This window comes from Vigna angularis, chromosome 3, assembly GCF_016808095.1.
Source record: "Vigna angularis cultivar LongXiaoDou No.4 chromosome 3, ASM1680809v1, whole genome shotgun sequence".
Lineage (NCBI taxonomy): Eukaryota > Viridiplantae > Streptophyta > Magnoliopsida > Fabales > Fabaceae > Vigna > Vigna angularis.
In genome coordinates, this window is record NC_068972.1 from 40267243 (window position 1) to 40288703 (window position 21461).

General features: G+C 33.7%; 4 protein-coding genes and 1 non-coding gene across 6 annotated transcripts; 3 read left to right on the forward strand and 2 right to left on the reverse strand.

Moving 5' to 3' along the window:
* The first annotated feature begins 1447 nt into the window (after positions 1 to 1447).
* Positions 1448 to 5390, forward strand: LOC108318780 (sucrose-phosphatase 1). Of its 2 annotated transcripts, none has more exons than XM_052874630.1 (9): positions 1448 to 1580; positions 2213 to 2294; positions 2488 to 2787; positions 2921 to 3022; positions 3178 to 3372; positions 3471 to 3752; positions 4541 to 4727; positions 4911 to 4957; positions 5041 to 5390. In XM_052874630.1, the coding sequence occupies exons 2-9, from the start codon at positions 2226 to 2228 to the stop codon at positions 5116 to 5118; spliced, it is 1260 nt and encodes a 419-aa protein (XP_052730590.1). In that variant the 5' UTR covers positions 1448 to 1580; positions 2213 to 2225; the 3' UTR covers positions 5119 to 5390. The 2 variants fall into 2 exon arrangements, with proteins under 2 accessions (XP_052730590.1, XP_052730589.1); XM_052874629.1 differs by lacking the exon at positions 1448 to 1580 and adding an exon at positions 1615 to 1792.
* A 2362-nt stretch (positions 5391 to 7752) lies between these two features.
* LOC128196011 (uncharacterized) lies at positions 7753 to 9052 on the reverse strand. Its single transcript, XM_052875403.1, has 3 exons — positions 8837 to 9052; positions 8502 to 8747; positions 7753 to 8432 (listed from the first exon to the last, which is right to left on the reverse strand). The coding sequence occupies exons 1-3, from the start codon at positions 8944 to 8946 to the stop codon at positions 7949 to 7951; spliced, it is 840 nt and encodes a 279-aa protein (XP_052731363.1). The 5' UTR covers positions 8947 to 9052; the 3' UTR covers positions 7753 to 7948.
* An 884-nt stretch (positions 9053 to 9936) lies between these two features.
* On the reverse strand, positions 9937 to 10008 carry TRNAC-GCA (transfer RNA cysteine (anticodon GCA)). The gene has a single exon. It is a non-coding gene; the product is annotated as a tRNA-Cys (tRNA).
* A 6433-nt stretch (positions 10009 to 16441) lies between these two features.
* On the forward strand, positions 16442 to 16982 carry LOC108325549 (auxin-induced protein X10A). The gene has a single exon (XM_017558637.2). The coding sequence runs from the start codon at positions 16554 to 16556 to the stop codon at positions 16830 to 16832; it is 279 nt and encodes a 92-aa protein (XP_017414126.1). The 5' UTR covers positions 16442 to 16553; the 3' UTR covers positions 16833 to 16982.
* A 1844-nt stretch (positions 16983 to 18826) lies between these two features.
* On the forward strand, positions 18827 to 19709 carry LOC128196018 (auxin-induced protein 6B-like). The gene has a single exon (XM_052875458.1). The coding sequence runs from the start codon at positions 19263 to 19265 to the stop codon at positions 19539 to 19541; it is 279 nt and encodes a 92-aa protein (XP_052731418.1). The 5' UTR covers positions 18827 to 19262; the 3' UTR covers positions 19542 to 19709.
* Positions 19710 to 21461: the final 1752 nt, after the last annotated feature.

Genomic DNA, 21461 nt, shown 5'->3' on the forward strand with positions numbered 1-21461 from the left:
CATCAGAGGTACACCTCCGAATAGAAGAACGAGACAGGAATTCTAGGAACGAAACCAGACAGTGAAAGACAACAAATTGTAAAAGTGTTTGGTGATTTGACTTCGCAACCAAACAATATTTCTTTTATATATATATATAACCCATATTTTTAAGGTGATTAATTTGTTCACTTTATCTCAAGAAATATTTAACACTAATATAAAAGGTTGTTAATCTATCTAATGTATTCTATTAAAATATTTCAACAAGTAATATCTAATATCTGAACTAATAATTTATTTTGGTATCGACTTATACAAAAACAAGTATATAATAGTAAGATTCAACTGCAGTAAGATTTTGTTATGTTATAAATCCATGTAAGAGTTGAGTAAACATATCAGTTCATAAAACATTAGTGTAGTTTGTTATTGCATCGATAATTTTTTTTAAAATATATTTGATTTTTGATTGATATCTTATATTATTTTACTTAAAGTGATTTACTACTAAGGACAAAATTTTCTTGTGAAACTCCTCCACTATTGTCGCAACACCAGATTTAGTATATAAACCGTGATGATTGATGAACTATGTGATAACCATCCATGAGATAACTTCCACTTCAACTTATTACAACTCAAACATTTTACATTTTACAATATATCTTATGTACATAAGAAGTATGTACATTTCGAAAGATTCTGTGTAGTCTAATTCTTCATATTGAATATGTTTTATATTGTCACTGAAATTTTATATTCACATTACTATCTTGTCTTCATCTTATATCTCAAACTTTCTTATTTCATAATTAAACATAAATGACAATTTTTGAAATTTTAAAATTGAAACTTAAAATATATTTTAAAACTAGACTATGATATTATTAAAAAATAAATATTAAAATTAATTTAATTTTACTATTTTGATTATGAAGTTAACTATATAAATCTTTCAAGTTCTTTACATTCAAATATGCATTTTTCACTTAAATGGGATCGTAATAAGAAATTATCTTTACTACCTCAAATTTATATTTATAAATTTTAAAATAAGTTTCAAATTAACATCAATCTAATTACCACTCAATAGATAATAATAATGTTTTAGCTTATGTTAATCATCATCGATCTTAATTATTGTTTAAAAATAATTATTCAATCCGAATTGTCCAACCGATCACTCTTTAGATAATTTATTACATAATCACGAAAGTGTGTAGATTATAAGTCTTATCCTATACCAAACAACCATACAATACATTTACCAAATTAATTTAAAAGATAATATTTATACTTATTTATACACAAACAAATCACTAATTCCTCTAATTCATATAAGATGAAAAAATATATAATAAAATTGAAACTTATATCTTATCCCATGATTCTAACAATCATTACATATTTTAATACAGTCATATTAAAAGAGCATTTAAAAAATAGGTCCGATAATTTAAGAGTGCAATCTATTTTACACTAAAAGAATCCCAATAAAACTCTAGTTTTGTTTCTATCTTTTAAAAAGGTGGCAATGGATACCCAGTGTGTGACGCGTGCGTGAGTGAGAGTTCAGAATCACAGGTGCAGAGCAAGAGGTAATCGGTTTGGATCCATTTTTTCTCTTGCATTCTCTGCAATGTCTTCTTCCGTCTTTACATTATATTTTATTCATAATTATAATATTTATTATTATAAATATTATCTCTATATAATTACTCACAATCGCTACTCATTCTCTCAAAGCTCTTCTCATCACTCTCACCTTCTTCCTTCTCGTCTCAATTTCCATATCTCCTTTCTCCAATTGGTACTCTTTTTATGCTTATTTTATTTGCTCTATTTCAGATGTTAGATGCTTGTGAGTACGATGCATGTAATGTAATGAGAAATTTCTGTTTTGTTTAAATCATTTGAAAATTTGTTAGTAGAATTGGTTTTTGATTCTTACCTGGTTGATGATTTTGGTTTTTGATTCGGACGAATTTGGAAAAATCGGTGACTGGAAAATAAACTGTTTGATACGTTAATAGATAGATAGTTCTCCCTTTCGTGATCATCAGAATTTGTGTTGAGTTGCGGGAGCTCATACACACGGATACATAAATAGTTACTTGTTGCTTTATCATTTTGGTTTATTTGTTAATTTACTTTCAGAAATTAATGTTCTGCATAATTTCTTTTTGTATGGTAATCTTTTTCCCATTTCTCTTTGAATCCCTGCTTGCAGGATTGAATTGGTGATGGACATCATGGATCGACTAAATTCTTCTCCGCGGTTGATGCTTGTTTCGGATCTCGATCACACGATGGTATTATTCAGGAATTTAAACTGCGGTCATGGTTTCGTTGTATTTCTTGATATTATGATGCAGCTGCAATTGCAGTCTCAGACACCCTAAAAATCTTGACATTCCACCTGAATTGCAGGCGTTGTTATTTAAAACCTAGTTATTAGTGTTGTTGGTGGTCGTGATTTGAATGGTTGATGTGTTTTGGTTGCAGGTTGATCATCATGACCCGGAGAATAGTTCACTTTTAAGGTTCAATGCGCTTTGGGAAGCTTATTATCGCCAAGATTCTCTGCTGGTGTTTTCAACTGGGAGGTCGCCTACACTCTACAAACAACTGAGGAAAGAGAAGCCTATGATAACTCCTGATATAGCTATTATGTCTGTGGGGACTGAGATTACTTATGGGAGATCAATGGTGCCTGATGATGGATGGGTTCAGTTTTTGAACCAGAAATGGGATAAGAACATAGTCATTGAGGAAACAAGCAAATTTCCTGAACTTAAGCCTCAGGTATGGTTTATAGGTGGTGATGGTGATGGGGATGATTTGTTTCTAGATTGTATTATTTGATTCGGGTATATAATTTGTCTTGTTTGATTCTGTGGCAATTCCTTAATGGTTTGCTTAATGACTGATGGTGCAGGCAGAAACAGAACAACGGCCGCACAAGGTCAGCTTTTATGTTCAGAAAGACAAGGCTAAGAGTGTAACACAGGCTCTTTCTAAGGTTTTGGAAGAGCGTGGGGTAAGCTATAATACGTTTATATTCATTGCTTTCTTTTCATGTAAAGTTTCAACATGTTTAGTTTAGTTTGAGTGTGTAAATTGGATTTTTTGACACCTTACTTTTCTTGTTTGATATTGTATATAGTTCCATAACATAGCCTAATTTTTGGCCAGTTGAATGTTAAAATAATATACAGTGGAGGTATTGATTTGGATGTATTACCAAATGGTGCTGGCAAAGGTCAAGCTCTTGCCTATCTGCTCAAAAAGTTTGAGACCGAGGGAAAGCCACCACTTAACACTCTTGCTTGTGGTGATTCTGGAAATGATGCCGAGCTGTTCAGCATTCCGGGAGTGTATGGAGTCATGGTTGGTGTGGTTTAGCATGTGTTTATTGCATATTTTGCCTTGGTGGTAAAATATTGAGATTGACTTGCGTATTGCATTTGTTTCTGTTCGTTGTGTAGGTAAGCAATGCCCAAGAGGAGTTGTTGCAGTGGCATTCAGAAAATGCAAAAGATAACCCCAAGATTCTCCATGCCTCAGAGCGTTGTGCATCTGGCATAATAGAAGCCATTGGTCATTTTAAGTTAGGCCAAAACCTGTCCCCAAGAGATGTTTCAGACAGTAGACAAGAAAATTTATCTCCATATCTTGAAATAGTGAATTTTGCTTTGTTACTTGAAAAGTGGAGGCGTGCAGAAGTTGAGAATTCCGAGCTGTTTATTGCTGGTATAAAGGCAACAGTTGTATGTCTGATATCCTTTATCTTTACAAATTACCTATTGTGTGTTCTATTTGTGTATGCAGACTACCGAGCATGTGAAAAACTATCCAAATTAACTCCATTTTACCAAATCATTTTCTTTTCAAATGAAGTGTATACCCTTTTCTCTGCATTATTTCTATATTCCTATTTCATGGACTAACAAGTTCTGCGATTTACCAACGGAAAACTAAATAGTGAAGTAGAATTTTTTTTAATCCATAATAGCATATCTAGGGAGCAACCACTCAAGTTTTCCAATGTTTTTACATGTTCTAAGCTTTTCGGTACGGTGTTCGCTTTGTTTTGGTATGATTTTCTATTTCCCTTTTTCTGAGTGCATGTTGTGTATGAAGAAGAATGTATTTTGACACATATTTCTTTCTTGAACATCTTCCTTCAATAGTAAGGTATTTCCTTTAAAAACATTGAGTATAATATCCCATATGACCATACTACATCTTCTAATGTATTCCAAATTCTGACTAAACTGTTTAACCATGTCAACCACTTGAATAAGACATTTCCATGGTTGATTTCCAAGAACGTCTATCTTAAGTCATTGCAAAAGCTTCATTCTCTCTCGTACTCTCTCTTACTCACTCTACCTTCACACCATAACTAGTTGGATTTCCCCTTTTGCATTTTCTTGATCTGAGAGCTCTATTTTTCCACTGATGCACTTGGACCTGACTTTTTTGACTGTCAAGTCTTTACGTAAATGTTTATTTCTAAAGAAGTATGTAAATTATTCCTTTTTTCAATATGCAGTTCCCATCTGCTATTATCATCCATCCTTCTGGTTCGGCCCATAATGCCCGGGAGTATTTAAATACGTTCCGGAAGGTGTATGGTGACAAAAAGGGTAAACAGTACAGGATTTGGGTGGATGATGTAGTGGCTACACAGTTAGCTCCAGGTATATGGCTAGTGAAGTTTGACAAGTGGGAGTTATGTGGTATGTATCAGTTTTGTTGTTTATGCTCTTCCCACCCCTTTGTCTCTCTGAAAACAAGCAATTGTTTATTCTTGTTTTTTTATCCATCTTCTGGAAATTTGTGGTAGTACATCTGCAGTGTTGGAAAATTTTGCATTGCATATTTTGGCCTTTTAACTTACTGCTAACTTGCCAACTTTGCAGGTGAAGAGCGGAAGGCTTGTGCCTCCACCTCAATAATGAGCAGTAGGGTATGTTTTAATGCATCAACTATTATATTCTTCATGTGATGTCTTTCATCCATTTTCTGAGAAGAATGAAATTTGAGTTTCAGGATTCGGATTGGTTCAATTTGGTGCACGTGCACCAGACCTGGTTGGAAGACTCAGCCAAAGGTGAATGGTTTCTTTAGATTGTTCCTATATGGCTTATCTAAGCTCCCTCCTGGTTGTGATACCTTCTGCAATAAATGTAATTTGATCAATCCAAGGACAAACTAATTTTTACTTATATTTCTAAAGACCTTTCATCATGTGAAGATGTCTTATTTCACATGTATTTGAAATTAGCTGTATATTTTTCTGGTGCTTGCATAACTCTGATGAGAGTCAAATTTTAACATCCCGGATTGACTATAGATAATTTCATCCTTTCTACGGAATGGGATTCATCATTTGCATCAAATTTTAACGTCCCGGATTGTAAAATTTTAAATTCTAACCATTGTTAAACATTTTTGTGATTATTGTAATGAGAAACTTTCGTTCATCTATACTCATTGGGATTAGTTTGTAATTATTAAAGTACATATTACATACTTTATAATGTATTTTTTAATATCAAATAAACTTTTCTGATTTTATAAGTTGAGTTTACAAAACTGTTACAAATTTATATAAGCTATTAAGTTTTGATAATTTTAATTACACAACTATTTTTTAACTTTTGATGGATATGACACCTAAAATATGAATATCACAAAAATAAAATTATCCAATTTGGAAGGGATTGAACACTTCTATAATGTTAGTGTGTTATGCAAATTATTCAAATGCAATTACTATATATTTAAAAACCATAAAATGGACGATGTCAACTAAGTTTGAAAAGGTAATAAAGCAAAAACTATCAAAATAACAGAAAATAATCTATTTGGAATAAGAGCACTAAATGAAATAGAAGAGAAAACACACTCATGAAATTGAATAAAACGAAAAAAAAGTAAAGGAGAGGATGCATCAATGGTGCAAACAAAATGAGAAAGTGATGATGTTAATGCAATGGATAGGAACAAAAGAGCAAGACGACACAAGCAAGGGAGTAGAGAAAAAAAAGAGTGAAATTATTTTAGAACTTTTGTCATTATAGGATATATACAATGAGAATTCTGAAGTAATCTTTATTGTAATGTTGGACTTAACAACAAAAATATCATTGAAGAGTGTTGAGAACTTTTTTACTAAGATAGACAGAGATATTAACCATCTTTTGAAGTATGAGTTGTATGTATACAAAATTTGATACCATTTTCAATATAAAACTTTAAAATGTTATGTTTATGGATCTTGTTTTTTCTTGCATACCAATTAATTATCTCATTTCTATAAAACTTTTCATTCATTTTTATATTTAATGAAGAGTTTTCAATGCCACTTATAATTGTTGTGATATAGTATGGTTAAATAATAAATTTTCACTATTGAGGATAATAAATAAAAGTAGAAGAATTATATAAGAAAGGAAAAGAATTGTGAGCTTCAAAGTCTAATTCTAAAAATATGAGGAAGAAAATCCCTTAGGTATATTTATTATATAAAGTAGGCTTAATACCTCTTTTTGTCCCTCTTTATAACGGAATGTTCAATTTCGTCTTACCTTTTTTAAAAAGTTCAATGTGGTCCCAAGTTATGAAAAAAGTGTCCAATTAAATCATTTTTGGTCACGGCGTTAAATATTTAACGATCCAGCTGACAGCGTGGACTGATGTGTGCAATGTGGTTGTTAACCTTCATAACGTGGTAGTGACAGTGTTTTTCATTAACTGAGAACGTGGCAGTGGGTAGTGATTTTCATTAAATAAAGTGTTAGGGTTTGGTTTCCTCCGAATTAGTCTTTGAGGATTGGGAAGTGTTTGGGGAGACATAGGAATGGGTTCCCAAGGGTGTTCTTCGTTTTCGAAAAGTTGGGCCAAAGGATCTTCTCGTTCGTCCCATGGTGGTGCTTGTAGGGGAGGTGGGTTAATCCCTACTTGTTACTGTGGTGATATTGCAGTAATCAAAGTGGCCAGAACTACGAAGAATGCTGGGAGAAATTTTTGCGGTTGTCCTCATTACAAGGTTTGAAGTATACCCTTCTCAGTTAATGTTTTCTTGAATTGATTTGATGCATTTGTTCATAGATTCCCTAACATGGTGAATAACAATGTGGATCTTCAATTGGGAGCTGCTGTAACTTTTTCAAGTGGTGTTGTGAAGACAACGTGGATGAAAAAGATTGCACAATTATGAAGAGAATAAGTGAGCTGGAAAATGCAGTGAAGGATTTGCAGAAAATGTAGAAAAGGATGAAGTTGTTAGTTGTAGCTTTGTGTGTGTATTGTGGTTGACCTTGTAATTTTCAAGTTGTGTTTAGGTTGATTTAGTTAGATCGTGAATTTGGGTGTTTGTTATAAGTTGGCTTAATACCTGCTATGTATTTGGATGCTTGAAAAAAGTACGTTGACAATGCGAATGTGTTTTGGTTGATGTAACATTATTTATGCAATGCAATGTACAAAATGTTGGAATCAGTCCCCCGTTTGGTTTAAAAATTCAATAGATGAAGTTAAATTCAGTGGAGATTATTCGAATCAGTCCCCCATTTGGTTTTAAAATATTGAAATAGGTCAACCCAATAATGCATATGAATGAGGACTAATGGCACATATTACAAATCTAAGTACAAGCTTTGACCAAAACATGATGAAACCACTTTGATTCATTAAATAAAGGCAGTATAGGTTTGTCACTAAAGTACATGATAGTGAATACATATAACCTCCAATTCATCTAAAAATACAATACATGTCTGTGACCAAAATAAAGATAGTACAATACATAATAAACCAATTCATCTATCTATCTATGTTTTCTTCTGATTCTGAATTTTGTTGGACGAGATGATTGGGAACTTGGAGGTGGCTGGGTTGGTTGTGTTGTTTCTGGTGACTGGGTTGTTTGTGTTGGTTGGGTTGCTTTTGGTGGCTAGGTTGCTTCTGGTGGCTGGGTTGCTTCTGCTGGTTGGGGCCATAAAGGGCAATTATTCCTGTTGTGCTTTGTCTGACGGCAAATGCTACAGTTTTTCCTATGCCCTCCAACACGCATTTGAGTGTCGTCCTTAGTTAACTCCCATGCCTCCAACTTCCATTTTTTCTTTGGCCTCCTAGGCAACTTCCTTATCAGTGGTGGTAGTACATCATTGAAATTTGTGGATTGCCATAGTTGGGGACCATTGAGTGGAAAAATTATGGACGCATACACCTCTTCATATGTGGATCTTCTGAAGCAAGTGGGTATAAAATTGTCTTGATGAACATTACAGTAGTTCATTGCTGCAATTGCATGACAACATGGGATGCCACTGATCATCCACTTTCTGCAGCTACACTTTTTAGTGTCCAGATCCACTGTGAATTTGTTCCCAACAGATGAAGTGTGCCTAACCTCAAAAATCTTTCGTGCAGCCCAGCTAAAAGAAATAAAGCACATCAATGCACGTAAATAACAAAATGTATATAAATTGTGGTGATAACATTACCTTGGCAGCCAAAATCTTGACAAATTACATTCTTTCTGAAGCCTCTTCTTTATCTTTGGGCATATTGTGAAGTCCATAGATGCCACCTTGCTTCTGTTGGTGGCCCACCTTTTCATGAGATACACTCTGATATCTTCCATCATTGTGATAATTGGTTTTCCTCTTGCATGAATGAGGACACTATTGAAAGCTTCAGTGATGTTGTTATCAAGGGTATCACACATTGGTTGAGCTGTGAAGCGAGACCTTGACCAAAACATGTTGCACAAAAGAATTCTCAAATGGGTTACAATGCATTTGTGACACTAAAGTGTATATAATGGCTAATGGGTTACCTTGGGGGAATGACTATGAGGTATTTATATGCTTCAACATTGACTTCTTTAATTTTTAGCATTTCTCTCTCCCAAGCCTGGGGATATGTGGTGGTTGCAACACTCCACATCAGATTTTTTAATACCTGCCCACCAAACCTTTTCCTAAAGTTTGCATAGAGGTGCCTTAAATAGTATCTTTGTTCTGCCCGAGGCAAAAGCTCCTGGATAGCTAAGACTAACCCCTGCACAATTAAATGTAGTAATAAAACCATATCCTATACAAAAGCATTAACTAAAAATGAAAATAAGCTGCACATTATACCTTCTGCACATATAGAAAAACCTCAAACACTTCAAATTATCAAATGTAAACTCTAACCTGCTTTAATTTGCAGAATTGGATTTGCTCTGCAGATTTCACCTTCAAGATCACCCAATTTGGATTTGCAGGTCCTCTAAAATGCTTATCCCCAAATCGCAATTTCGAATACGCAAACCCTAACTAATAATTTTAATCACTGCCACTGCCACGTTCTCAGTTAATGAAAAACATTGTCACTGTCACGTTATGAAGTTTAACAACCACATTGCACACATCAGTCCACGCTGTCAGCTGGATCGTTAAATATTTAATGTCGTGACAAAAAATGATTTAATTGGACACTTTTTTCACAACTTGGGACCACATTGAACTTTTTAAAAAAGGTAGGACGAAATTGAACATTTCCCTTATAAAGAGAGACAAAAAAGGTATTAAGCCTATAAAGTATATGAATGATAAAGCTTTCACTATAGATGGATTAAAACAGCTCTCAATAATGAGTTATCTCATGCAAAAATCACATAAAAAAATGTTGGATGCAACAAAATAAGACCCTCTTTAACAAAATAAATGGAATGAACAAAAATAGATTTTTGTTTCTTTCTTAACTCCTCTAAATGTTTTTAACACGCTATTTATTTTCCAAAAGACCTATTTTAAGATCAATGAAAGATTCTCAAAAGAATTATAAAGGATAAGAGTTAAGAAAATAAATACATATAATTAAAGACTAATTGTATGTAGACAGTTGGGAAAATGTCATAAAAGAGGAAGGGTTGTTAAAAATAAAAGGAAGAGGGCCCAACCGGGTTCGAACCGGTGACCTCTTAATCTGCAGTCAAATGCTCTACCACTGAGCTATGGACCCTGTTTGATGACAAGATGTTTATAATGCTATTAAACTAGTTATCTGTGGTTTGTCACCTTTCCACCCTCGACAGATGCGCATTAGAATTTTTTAAGTCTATGCTTTTTTATCAAATTTAGTTTTGATATATCAATTTCAGAATCAATGAATTAGTTCTTTATAATTGTGTGAACTATATTTGGTCTAAAATTGATTGTGATAATATTGGAAAAAAAATAACTTAAAATGTTTTTATTTAAAGACTTACTCTTCTGTTTGGAACGAAAACTAAAAAGCAGTTTTGTCCAAAAATAAGAAATAAAATCAAAAATTTCTCTAAATTTAATTATCCGTATTTTTTTTTATAAACAGTACATAACCTTGGTTTTTCATACAGTTCCCTAAATGTATTAGTTTATTTTTCATCGTGTAGTTTACGGAGTGAATTTATCTATATCATCAACTTTAATTGTGAAAAAAGAGAGTACGTTTTGTATGTGGTTATTTGCATATAATATTGATTTATAATAAATGAAGAAATAAAAATAATTAAAAATTTCTTAGATAATATAAAGGTTTAATACATCATTTATTCTTTGGTTCAAAGTGATTCTACTTTTTAGAAAAGTTCAGTAAGACCTCATATTTTGTTAAAAAATGTTCAATCTCGTCCTTTTCGCTCACGCTGTTAAAAACATAATGGTGCAAATGTCATCCTGGTTACCTGAGTGAGTTATGCAATTTGATGAATACCTAGTTGAAAGAATTAAATGCATGGAGAAACATATACGGATGTTTGAAGAATTAGATGCAGAGAAAGAGAAATGTAAATTACTTTTAATGGTTAAAGAGAGAGATATTGATGTATTAGAGAGAGAATATTTCTCTGGACACTACCTATCAATGCACTAGTTTTATACACTCACCTCGAGATTCCATCCTATTTTAACAACAAAACCGTGACCATTAGATAACCTCTACATCTCTCATCAATCTTTATATCTTCAAAGAAAACTCCTTTAGCTTCCCTAGACCTATTTTATAGACCCAAAATTTAAAATTTGCACAACAAAAACCTTAGCCTATAACCCTTCACCTTTCTTATAATCCACCCATGCAACCCTAGAATATCATTTACGTACTTTACCTATCAACAACGCACATAACAGCACATGCACAACAATAATTTCATGCACTTGATATTAACCATATTATGATTTCTCTCCCAAGGTAGGTACCATGAAAACCATTAAATGCCAATATCAAGAAATTAGGCTTTTATTTGTTCTCTGATTTTGGGGGTTTCTTTTGTACGTTTTGATTCACGTTTTGGGAGTTCCTTTCTTGATTTCTTCCCTATTGATTGGTGACGCGATTTTGGGGTTATGATTTGAATGAATGTTTTTGGATTTTAGTTCATCGATGCAGATTGGATTTTTGAAGACCTTGGTGGTTATCGCGGTTTTGAGATTTCTATGATTGCGTTTGTTTTTGAAATTTGGGTTTAGGGTTCTTGTTTGCGTTCTCTTAGAAATTCTTTATCTCTCTATTTTATACATTGATAGGTATTTGTGGGTCAATTCTGTGACTAAATTGAGACTTCAGTTACTAGGTGTTTCTTCCTCATATCTTTTATTTTTTTTCAAAAGTTGTTCAGTATTTGTTTTCTTTAACTTGTTTAAAAATTACATTATTTTTTAATATGTAGCAAATATATTAAATTGTTCTCTTTAACTTGTAATTTAATTTAAACCTTATTTAAAAATTCACAAAATATATTTTCTAAATATTTGTGGGTTGAAAACATATATCCACAGATTGAAAAAACTCCGTGGATTTTTTTTATGTAGAGATCCAGCAGGTAGCGGGTCGAGTTGAAGGTACAATTTTTTGCATGCGGGTCGGGTTGCGAGTAGGCACTATCCGTGCCCGACCCAACCCGTTGTCATCCCTAATCTACACTATACAGGAAGAAAATATAATATTTCTCTTCATCTTACCTTGGCCCCAAATGCATTCAAACTCTTCACTTGCAAAAAGAAAACATGCACTCATACCATTATGTGATGATAGTACATTACTCAACATTTATACCACTTCCATACATTTAATACCCATCAAATATTTCATGCAATTACAAAATAATAATTTATTATACCAATAAACCCATGTTGGTATCTATATTGAGAACACAACCCATTACCAAAGTACTCTATTTTCATATTTCACTCATACAACATGTTAACACTTCCTACTCTTATTTACATTCTTAACCCAGCCAACACACAGCTACCCTCTAAAGATTCACGATATGCACTTATCCCTTACTATAAAACCACATGCACTGTAATCCTTCAACCCGTGCATTCATATTATGAGAATAACATCCCAAACCACTTTTTTCCTTAGCAACTCACAACCTTCCAATTGCGTATACTATCTATCCACACTCGTTTCTCAAGATTAACAAGTTTCAAAGGAAACACATCATGCTCAAAAAGTTAACTCTCCTTACCTGGGTTTTCCAGTAAATTCTTTAAAGGCCCCTTGGTTCTTAGAAAATCCCGTGACTGAAACAAGGGCCCCTGCACAACTCCTTGGTACTCACAATCTTCTCTCTATTACTCACTACGCTTATGGTGGAGGACAAAAAGTGGTGGTTTCTCTCTTGCGCACTCTCTCGAGTTGTTTTGGAATGTAGCTTAGGGTTGCTTCTTATTTCTCGAATTCGTATTACAATTTAATACTTCTATATGAAGATTTTCTATATTGTTCTTGATCATATCCAAAACTCTTCCTACTCTTGACTCAATAAATCTTGGAAGGAAGGTTGGTTCAAATATGATATTGGACTCACAAACCGCTTCTGTTTCTCTCCAACATACACTACAAGATATCCCTTCGGCACTTGTGAGATTTAGAAAGAATGGACCAAAATATTGATGCTTGGGAGTGCAAAAAAGATAGTGTATATATAATAGTTTTAAAAACTTCCTAGTAACTGAATTAGGAGGAAAAGACTGTTAAGATGGAGGATATACACATGAGATATCATGTGGTTCTGTCTTCAATGCCTCTATCAAGGATAAAATTGTGTAGACATGTATAAGCGCACCACCACATTATGAAACAACCTAGACGTCCCTAAGTGATATTAAACGTTTATTCATACATTAATTGGTATTTCATAATGGTGTAAACATGCTTGGGACATGTTTTCTCCAGATTGATAATGCAGCCTAATGGTAAAGTACATTATAGATGGGAAGTAGTTTCTGACTATTGATTTATAAGGCTACAGATAGGAGGAGATCTTAGACCATTATATTTTAGAGGATTAGATCAAACGTCAGTTTTATTTGAAGTGGATTCTTGAGGAGGTGGGAACCCTACTATCCACTATGACATGTTACATTCATCCTTGAGAAAGTCCTACAAGGCAACACCATATGCTCCTGTCTCACGGTTGGTCCCATGATTCATAATTCCTTGTGGAGAACATGAGTTCTTGGATATCACTAACTCGCTTGATGAGGTTCTAATCCACGAAGACGAGACTGATGAAAATGTATAGACACAATTTTTTGTAGCATATTTTGCTACCTTGAAAAATTCTGTCCGTTTTTGTTATCTATGTTGGGACAGTATAAAAGCTTTATGAGAAATTTCGTAGATGAAGAGTTTTCTCACATATATTCTTCATCTGTCATTCTGATCTACCTAGTAGTTGTTGAATAAGAAACTAGGTAGTTGTCGCTAACCAATTAATTCTTAATGTATCAAATTTACATTCAGCTATCATCTCTACATTTTATAAGTTCAATAACAAAAAAAAAAAAAATACATTATAAGAGAAAGGAAAAGAAGATAAGTTTAAAACAAAAATGACGGATGTAATAGAGAAACAATGAGAACAAGTAATCGAAATAACAACCACGAATGAGGGAGGATCCAATTCTTTATGATTAACAATTTTTCATTTATGTGAGTCAAGCAGCAACACATTCTTCCCATGATTATGTTAATTGGTTTTACGGCATGATAACTTTTTTTAACAAGTATACCAAATCGTTTCAAGTAATATAGAGTAAGTTCAAAGTATCGTTCTCCTAAGGGACTTGTGCAACACATGACAATTATTTCTTTTATAACTCAATTAGACATCAAAGTATACAAAAAAACACAAGAAACTCTTTTTGGTATTTTTATGTTGGTGTGCAAGGAATTATATTTAAAAAAAACTATATGTTGAACAGGAAAATTACATCACAGTGAGTTCATTACATCCAATTCCAACGAAAAAAACTACTCTTAGTCATCTAAACGTTCACATTTGAAGCAATCCCTTGCAACAATGGTGTCTTGATGCCTTGAAGTAGTCTCCGGAAGTTCCTGAGATGTTTTCGTTTCTTTCTTTTGTCTGGAACTTCTGTCAGAAGAGAATGTTTCTGTCGATCTGTCACGTCTTTTAAAGCCACTTAAATTCATTAATTCGCTCAGCGCAAATGTAGTGGTGCGCTATGCGAATTTTCTTAACTGCTGCACTTTAACTGATGTTATTCGCTCAGCGCACACGTACCGGTGCGCTATGCGAATTTTCTTCTTCTGACAGTGCGAATTTCCTTCTTCTGCTGCACTTTAACTGATGTTAAAATATTCTTCTAGATGACAGAGTCTAAATAATAGACCATTTCCTGTACAATATTTTACATAACAATCTACTACCTATTACAACTTTTTAATGAGGAACAACATGAATAATTACAAGATTGAGCTCATTTATAAGTATAAAAATAACTCTTTTTCACACTTATCACGGCACAACTGACGGTGGTAGTTAATGGTTACCTTAAGATGATGCAACGAAAACACGGTGATGGAAGTGATGCAGTAATTTCTCCCTGTTTTCTTTCTTCTGTAATGTTTATTTAACAATTCAAATAACTGAAATCTCATCCTCTTATAAAATGGAAAATTATGCTTGCAATCACTAAATGAAACCTTACATCAACCCATCGAATTAAATAGGAACAACTAAACTTTATTTTAAGTCTATCTTAACTGCCTGGGCAGATGCAAAATGTCGTGAATGATTGAGACCATTAATTTTAATTGTTTATAAAATACTTAAAAACCTTTCAAAACCGTTCTATAGAAATTGGTGCTTCTCCTCGGCCTAACAGAATACTAATATCTCTGCCCCTCCCTTCCTTGTCTTCGTTCTTGGTTTTTCATGCTGTGAAATTTATAAAAATAATCCAGTCTTGTTGATGCTGTATACCATTCTAATTGTTGGGAGAAGTAAAAATTGAAATGGATAAATAGACACAAACTTAGTATTTGAGTTCATCATCATTAGTCAAAATTTTGTAATAATAGTTACAAGTTTGAGAAGATGCCTATTGTACAAAATGTCTCTAATAATCTGTCAGTGTCCTAAAGTGAGATTTATTGTCCCTTGAAACAAGAAATTGTATGGTTGAAGACATCTTCATTGCATGGAATTGTGAGGCCTCCCATGGGATGATCATATCCAAACTCTTCTTCAGCTTGACTCAGTAAATCTTGGAAGGAAGGTTGGTTCAAGTAAGAGATGGGAATCACAAACCGATTTTGTTTCTCTCCAACATACACGGCAAAATAGCCCTTTGGTATGTCTTCAGATTTTGAAGGTGCTTGTCTTGCACTGAATGATGATGCCCGTCGGATGGCAGGTAAACGGAAACCCATTTTTTGAGCTCGTTTAAGGAAGAAGAACTATCTCAAATTTACAGAGAATGAATCTGAATTTTGATGCTTGAGGATTCGGAAGGCTTGTGTTGTTTTTTGAAGGTATAGGATAGTGTATATATAGATGATAAAAGAAGGAAAGCGTAGAGATGAGATATCGCGTGGTGTTGTCTGCAGTACTTCTATCAAGCATAAAGTGGGGTGCAGGTGTGTAACCCCACCTTGTTGAACTGCAGGAAACATTAAGCCTCCACATTAGACGTGGCTAAGTGAAGGCCTAAGTCTGTTCATGGATTAATTGGTATTCCACGTTTTGTCAAACATGCTTTGGACATGTTTTCTTCACGTTACCTAATGTTCAACTACAGCTGGATAGATCAAATTATAAGGCACAGGACAGTGAGAAATCATAGACCATTATATTCATGAGAATTGAAATCGTACGTCTACTCTATTTCAAGTGGATTGGCTTGGGATGGTGTACTATCAACTATAACATCTCCCATTAATCCTTGAGAAACACTTCCGAGGCAACACCATGTGCCCTTTCTGTCCTATCATTCTCATGACTCTTATCTCATAGCCCTCCACCCTCAATCATTCAAGTACCAGATGATATCCTGCAAAACTTTTTATCTCTCTCTCTCTCTCTCTCTCTCTCTCTCTCTCTATATATATATATATATATATATATATATATATATATATTCGTGGTTGCGAGCATTTAGGACAGCAAAAATCATTCACATCCTAAGGCATTTTAACTTCAAAAGCTAGCATCCTATCTACAACTCTCTATTCCCAACTTTCTCTTCCCAAATATATATATATAAAAGATGGGTTTTCGTTTACCTGGTATCCGAAAGGCTTCCCTTCCAGCAATCCAAGCATCTTCAAAAGCTGTGGATGTGCCAAAGGGTTACCTTGCAGTCTATGTTGGAGATCAAATGAAGCGGTTTATGATTCCTGTTTCATACTTGAACCAACCTTTGTTTCAAGATTTGTTGAGTCAAACTGAGGAAGATTTTGGCTATGAGCATCCAATGGGTGGTCTCACGATTCCTTGCAGAGAAGATGTGTTCTTGGATATCACTTCTCGCTTAATGAGGTGCTAATCCGTGAAGATCAGACTGATTTAAATGTATATAGAAAAGTTTTGTAGCATAGTTTCTTAGCTTGAAAATAGTCTCTCTCCAATTTTATTATATAAATTTGGACAGTACAGCAATTGTTACAATAAATTTCCTGCATGAAGAGTTTTCTCACATTTCCTTCATCTGTCATTTTGAGTTGTCGAATAAGAAATTAGCTAGTTGTCTCCAAGTAATTCTTATTGTCTCGGATTTCAATTCAGCTATTATGTACATCTACGTTTTCTAGCTAAGTTCATTGACAAAATAACTACAATATAACAGAGAGGAAAATAAAGAGAAAAACTCATTGAAAGTATAAGTCTTTGTGAAACTGTACTGCTTTGATTTAATCTCACTTTAAGATTTTTGTGAACCATGCCTCGTCACTGAAAATCTATAATATGGCTTGACAAAAGATCAAAACCATCAATACAAGTCTATGCTCATATGAGGAGAACCCATTTCATATATGTGAATCAAGCAGCAACTGGTTGTGGAAGTGACGAACTCTCAATTAATTGAATAGTCTTCAAACCATCTTTTTAGGGATGAAATAGAAATTAAGTATCTTTCTCTTTGAATGGGGGATTATTGCTGGAGTTTGTAATCGCTGATCTCAAGATGATGCAAGGACGAGAAATTGCCTTACTTTTTTATTGGGTAACATTGAGAAAAGGAAACGGAATAAAAAGTGATCTTTCCCCATGAGGATTTTTAAGTGGGTGGAATCGCATGGTGATGGATGGGATGAAGTAATTTCTCTCTGTTTTTTTTTTTCTATTTTCCTGTAATGTCTGTTTATCAATCCAAACAATCAAAAGAAGCAATCTTATTCTCTTACAAAATGAAAATTATGTTCATAGAATAATTATATATAGATAATCCTTACATCAAATTCATATGAAATTTCTATGACAATGGATGTTATCCATTCGAATAAATTGGAACAACACAACTTAACTTTAAGTCCATTATAACTGTCTTGGTTGGGGAAAAATCCACCAGATCTACACAAAACCTAAAAACCTCTGAAACTCCTTCTAAAGAAATTGATTCATTTGCCCCCTTTCAAAATACTAACATCTCTTCCCCTTCCCTGCCTTGCCCTGATTGCCGAGCACTTGGGTTTCTTATTTATGCTGCGAAATTTATGAGAATATTCGAGTCTTTTTAGTGCTGTATACCATTGTAAGTGCTGGGATAAGTAAACATTGAAAGCGTAAAACAGATAGAAAAATTTGAATCCATCATCATTACCCAAAATTTGCAAAAATAGTTACAATTCGAGAACATGCCTAGTGTACAAAATGTCTCCAATTAATCTATGTGAGTCTTCTAAAGTGAGATCTATTGTCCCTTGAAGCAAGAAATTGTATGTTGAAAGACATCTTCACTGCATGGAATTGTGAGGCCTCCCATGGGATGATCATATCCAAACTCTTCCTCTGCATGACTCAGTAAGTCTTGGAATGAAGGTTGGTTCAAGTAAGAGATGGGAATCACAAACCGATTTTGTTTCTCTCCAACATAAACTGCAAAATAGCCTTTCGGTATGTCTTCAGATTTTGAAGATGCTTGTCTTGCTGTGAATGATGATGCCCGTCGGATGGCAGGTAAACGGAAACCCATTTTTTGAGCTCGTTTAAGGAAGAAGAAGAATCTCAAATTTAAGAGAATGAATCTGAATTTTGATGCTTGAGTATTTAGAAGGCTTGTGTATTTTTTTAAGGGATAGGAGAGTGTATATATAGATGCTAAAAGAAGGAAAGCGTAGAGATGAGATATCGCGTGGTGTTGTCTGCACTACTTCTATCAAGCATTAAGTGGGGTGCAGGTGTGTAACTCCACCTTGTTGAACAGCAGGAAACATTAAGCCTTCACATGTTCCCATCGAGACCTGGCTATGTGAAGGCCTAATTCTTTTCATGGATTAATTGTTATTCCACGTTTTTACAAACATGCTCTGAACATGTTTTTTTTCACCTTACCTAATGTTGATCTACAGCTGGAAAGATCAAATTATGAGCCAAAAGACAGTGAGATATCAGAGACCATTATATTCATCAGATTTGAAATCTTACGTCTTCTCTATTTCAAGTGGATAGACTTGAGATAGTGTACTATCGACTATAACATCAACCATTAATCTCTAAGAAACACTTCAAAGGCAACACCATATGCCCTTTCCATCCTGTCAGTCCCATAAGTCTTAACTCAAAGCCTCCACCCTCAATCATTCATGTAACCGATGATATCCTACAAAATTTTTCTTCTATATATATTTTCATGGCTGCAAGCATTTGGGACATCCAAAATCGTTCACATCCTAAAGCATTTTAGCTCCAAAAATTAGGATCTTATTTACAACTATCTTTTCTCAACTTTCTCTTCCCAAGTATCATCATATAAAACATGGGTTTTCGTTTAGCTGGTATCAGAAAGGCATCTCTTCGAGCAATCCAAGCATCTTCAAAAGTTGTGGATGTGCCAAAGGGTTACGTTGCAGTCTATGTTGGAGATCAAAGGAAGCGGTTTATGATCCCTGTGTCATACTTGAACCAACCTTCATTTCAAGATCTGTTGAGTGAAGCTGAGGATGAATTTGGTTATGACCATCCAACTGGTGGTCTCACAATTCCTTGTGGAGAAGATGTGTTCTCAGATATCACTTCTCGCTTCGATTGCTGCTAACTGCTTGAAGATGGAACTGACTTAGATGTAGACATATACTTGACACATTTTTGTATCATAGTTTCTTACCTTGAGAATATTTCCCTCTCCATGTTTGTTGTCTGAATTTGTAAATGAAATTTAGTGTGAATGAGAAAGTTTGGGAACTCTAACCTTTTTCACGTTTCATGTAATTTCCCTTGTTACTGTACATCTAATTAACTTGACTGGCCTCTATCTTTTTCAGTATTACTAGAAGTTTAGGGTTTAGGAGCTGTTGAGATATTTTAAAATAATACAATACAAATATATACACTTCTATAAGGTTTCAATCAAATCCTTCAGACTTTAGTCTGTTACTGTAAGAAATCGAGCTGGGAGGTATAATACCAATTATCTGTTATCTGGGAAATACACTTCATTATATAAACTAATTTTCTGAATTAACTATCCAGAACACACAGATACAAACACAACACATTAATCTCTCACAACTCAAACAAACACATACACTTCTCTGTCTCTTTCACAGTACACATGCTCACACACTTTCTCTTGCACACAATACACAAACATGGAGACTCTCTTCTCTTCCTTCTCACTGCCCATTCTCCCACGGTGCACACACTACAAGTGTGTCACACGACCACACCTTCCTCTGTATTTTCTTTCTTCTCGGTGGTGGGTGTTTTACAACCACTTCTTCAATCACTGTTATAAGTGAGTTACACACAAAAATCCAAATAGTGGTTAGTGAAGTGGATGGCTATTTTCGGTGTAGTGTGATAGTTACAATCATCACAAACAAACAAATAAAACCGTGTGGACCCTTTTAAAGTTTACCCAACAGTTACTTCTTTGGATATGCAATGGGTTTCCATTTTCCTGGTCTTCAAAGGTGAACTAATATTCAAAACATTAGAGTTTATATTGGACAAAACCAAAAGAGTGGTTTGTGATTTATTAACTGTGAAAAAATTACTAATAGTGTTTATTGCTATTTTCTCCATATAATGCCCAGGAAATTAAAGTTGTTACGATTGTCTATATTCTTCGGCAGACTAAAACAACTCACATATTGTTTTGCTTATGTTGTGTCATTCACGAGAACAATGAAGTGTTTTTCTTCCTGTAAGCAACCTTCTAATGTTGTACTGTCTAAGACAAATGAACTGTGAATGATTAAAAAGAATACTAAGTAATTTATTGCCATTACTAAAATATTGATAAGGATGAGAAAATTTATGAAGAACGAGAAGTGAAATATTGGTCGGATAGGTGGACATATTCTTGAGATGAAGAAGATCCTATATTTTGTTTATATGAATAATTAAGGCATTAAGAATTTATTCTAAACTCTATAATTAATTGAAAGTTTAACCAATAGTTATTATATAATAGTCAAGACGTGAAAAAAATTTAAATACTTTTTCTACTTTTTAAAACACTTTTTATGAACAAAACCGTGACGGAGAGGAGAATACATTGAATACTAAACACCATGAATTTTCTATAATACCCACACATTAAGTTTATTGTCTTGGCAACTTAACCAATGAACTGCAGTAGCTTCATAAAAAGTTTTAGTGTAGAATTCACCTTGTGAATCTAAGTTCTCAAAATGAATGCTGAATTTTAAAGAACATTAAAAATGAAAAATAATTAAAAGAGAAAAATGGGTGAAATAAAAAGTGAAAATAAACTAAAAGTGCAAAATAGTTTGAATGCATATAAGGAAATTAATGGAAATGGAAGAAGAAAAAATAAAAAGAAAACGGAAGTACCCTTATTTCTATAATCATTACTGAATACATTTTTTGTATAGATGTTAAGATATCGTTAAGCCATTTACATTATCCTTTATTGTTAATTTATTATCTTATATTTTTAATTTCATATAAAAACAAATATATTAAATAGGGCAATTTGGATTGTCTCAAT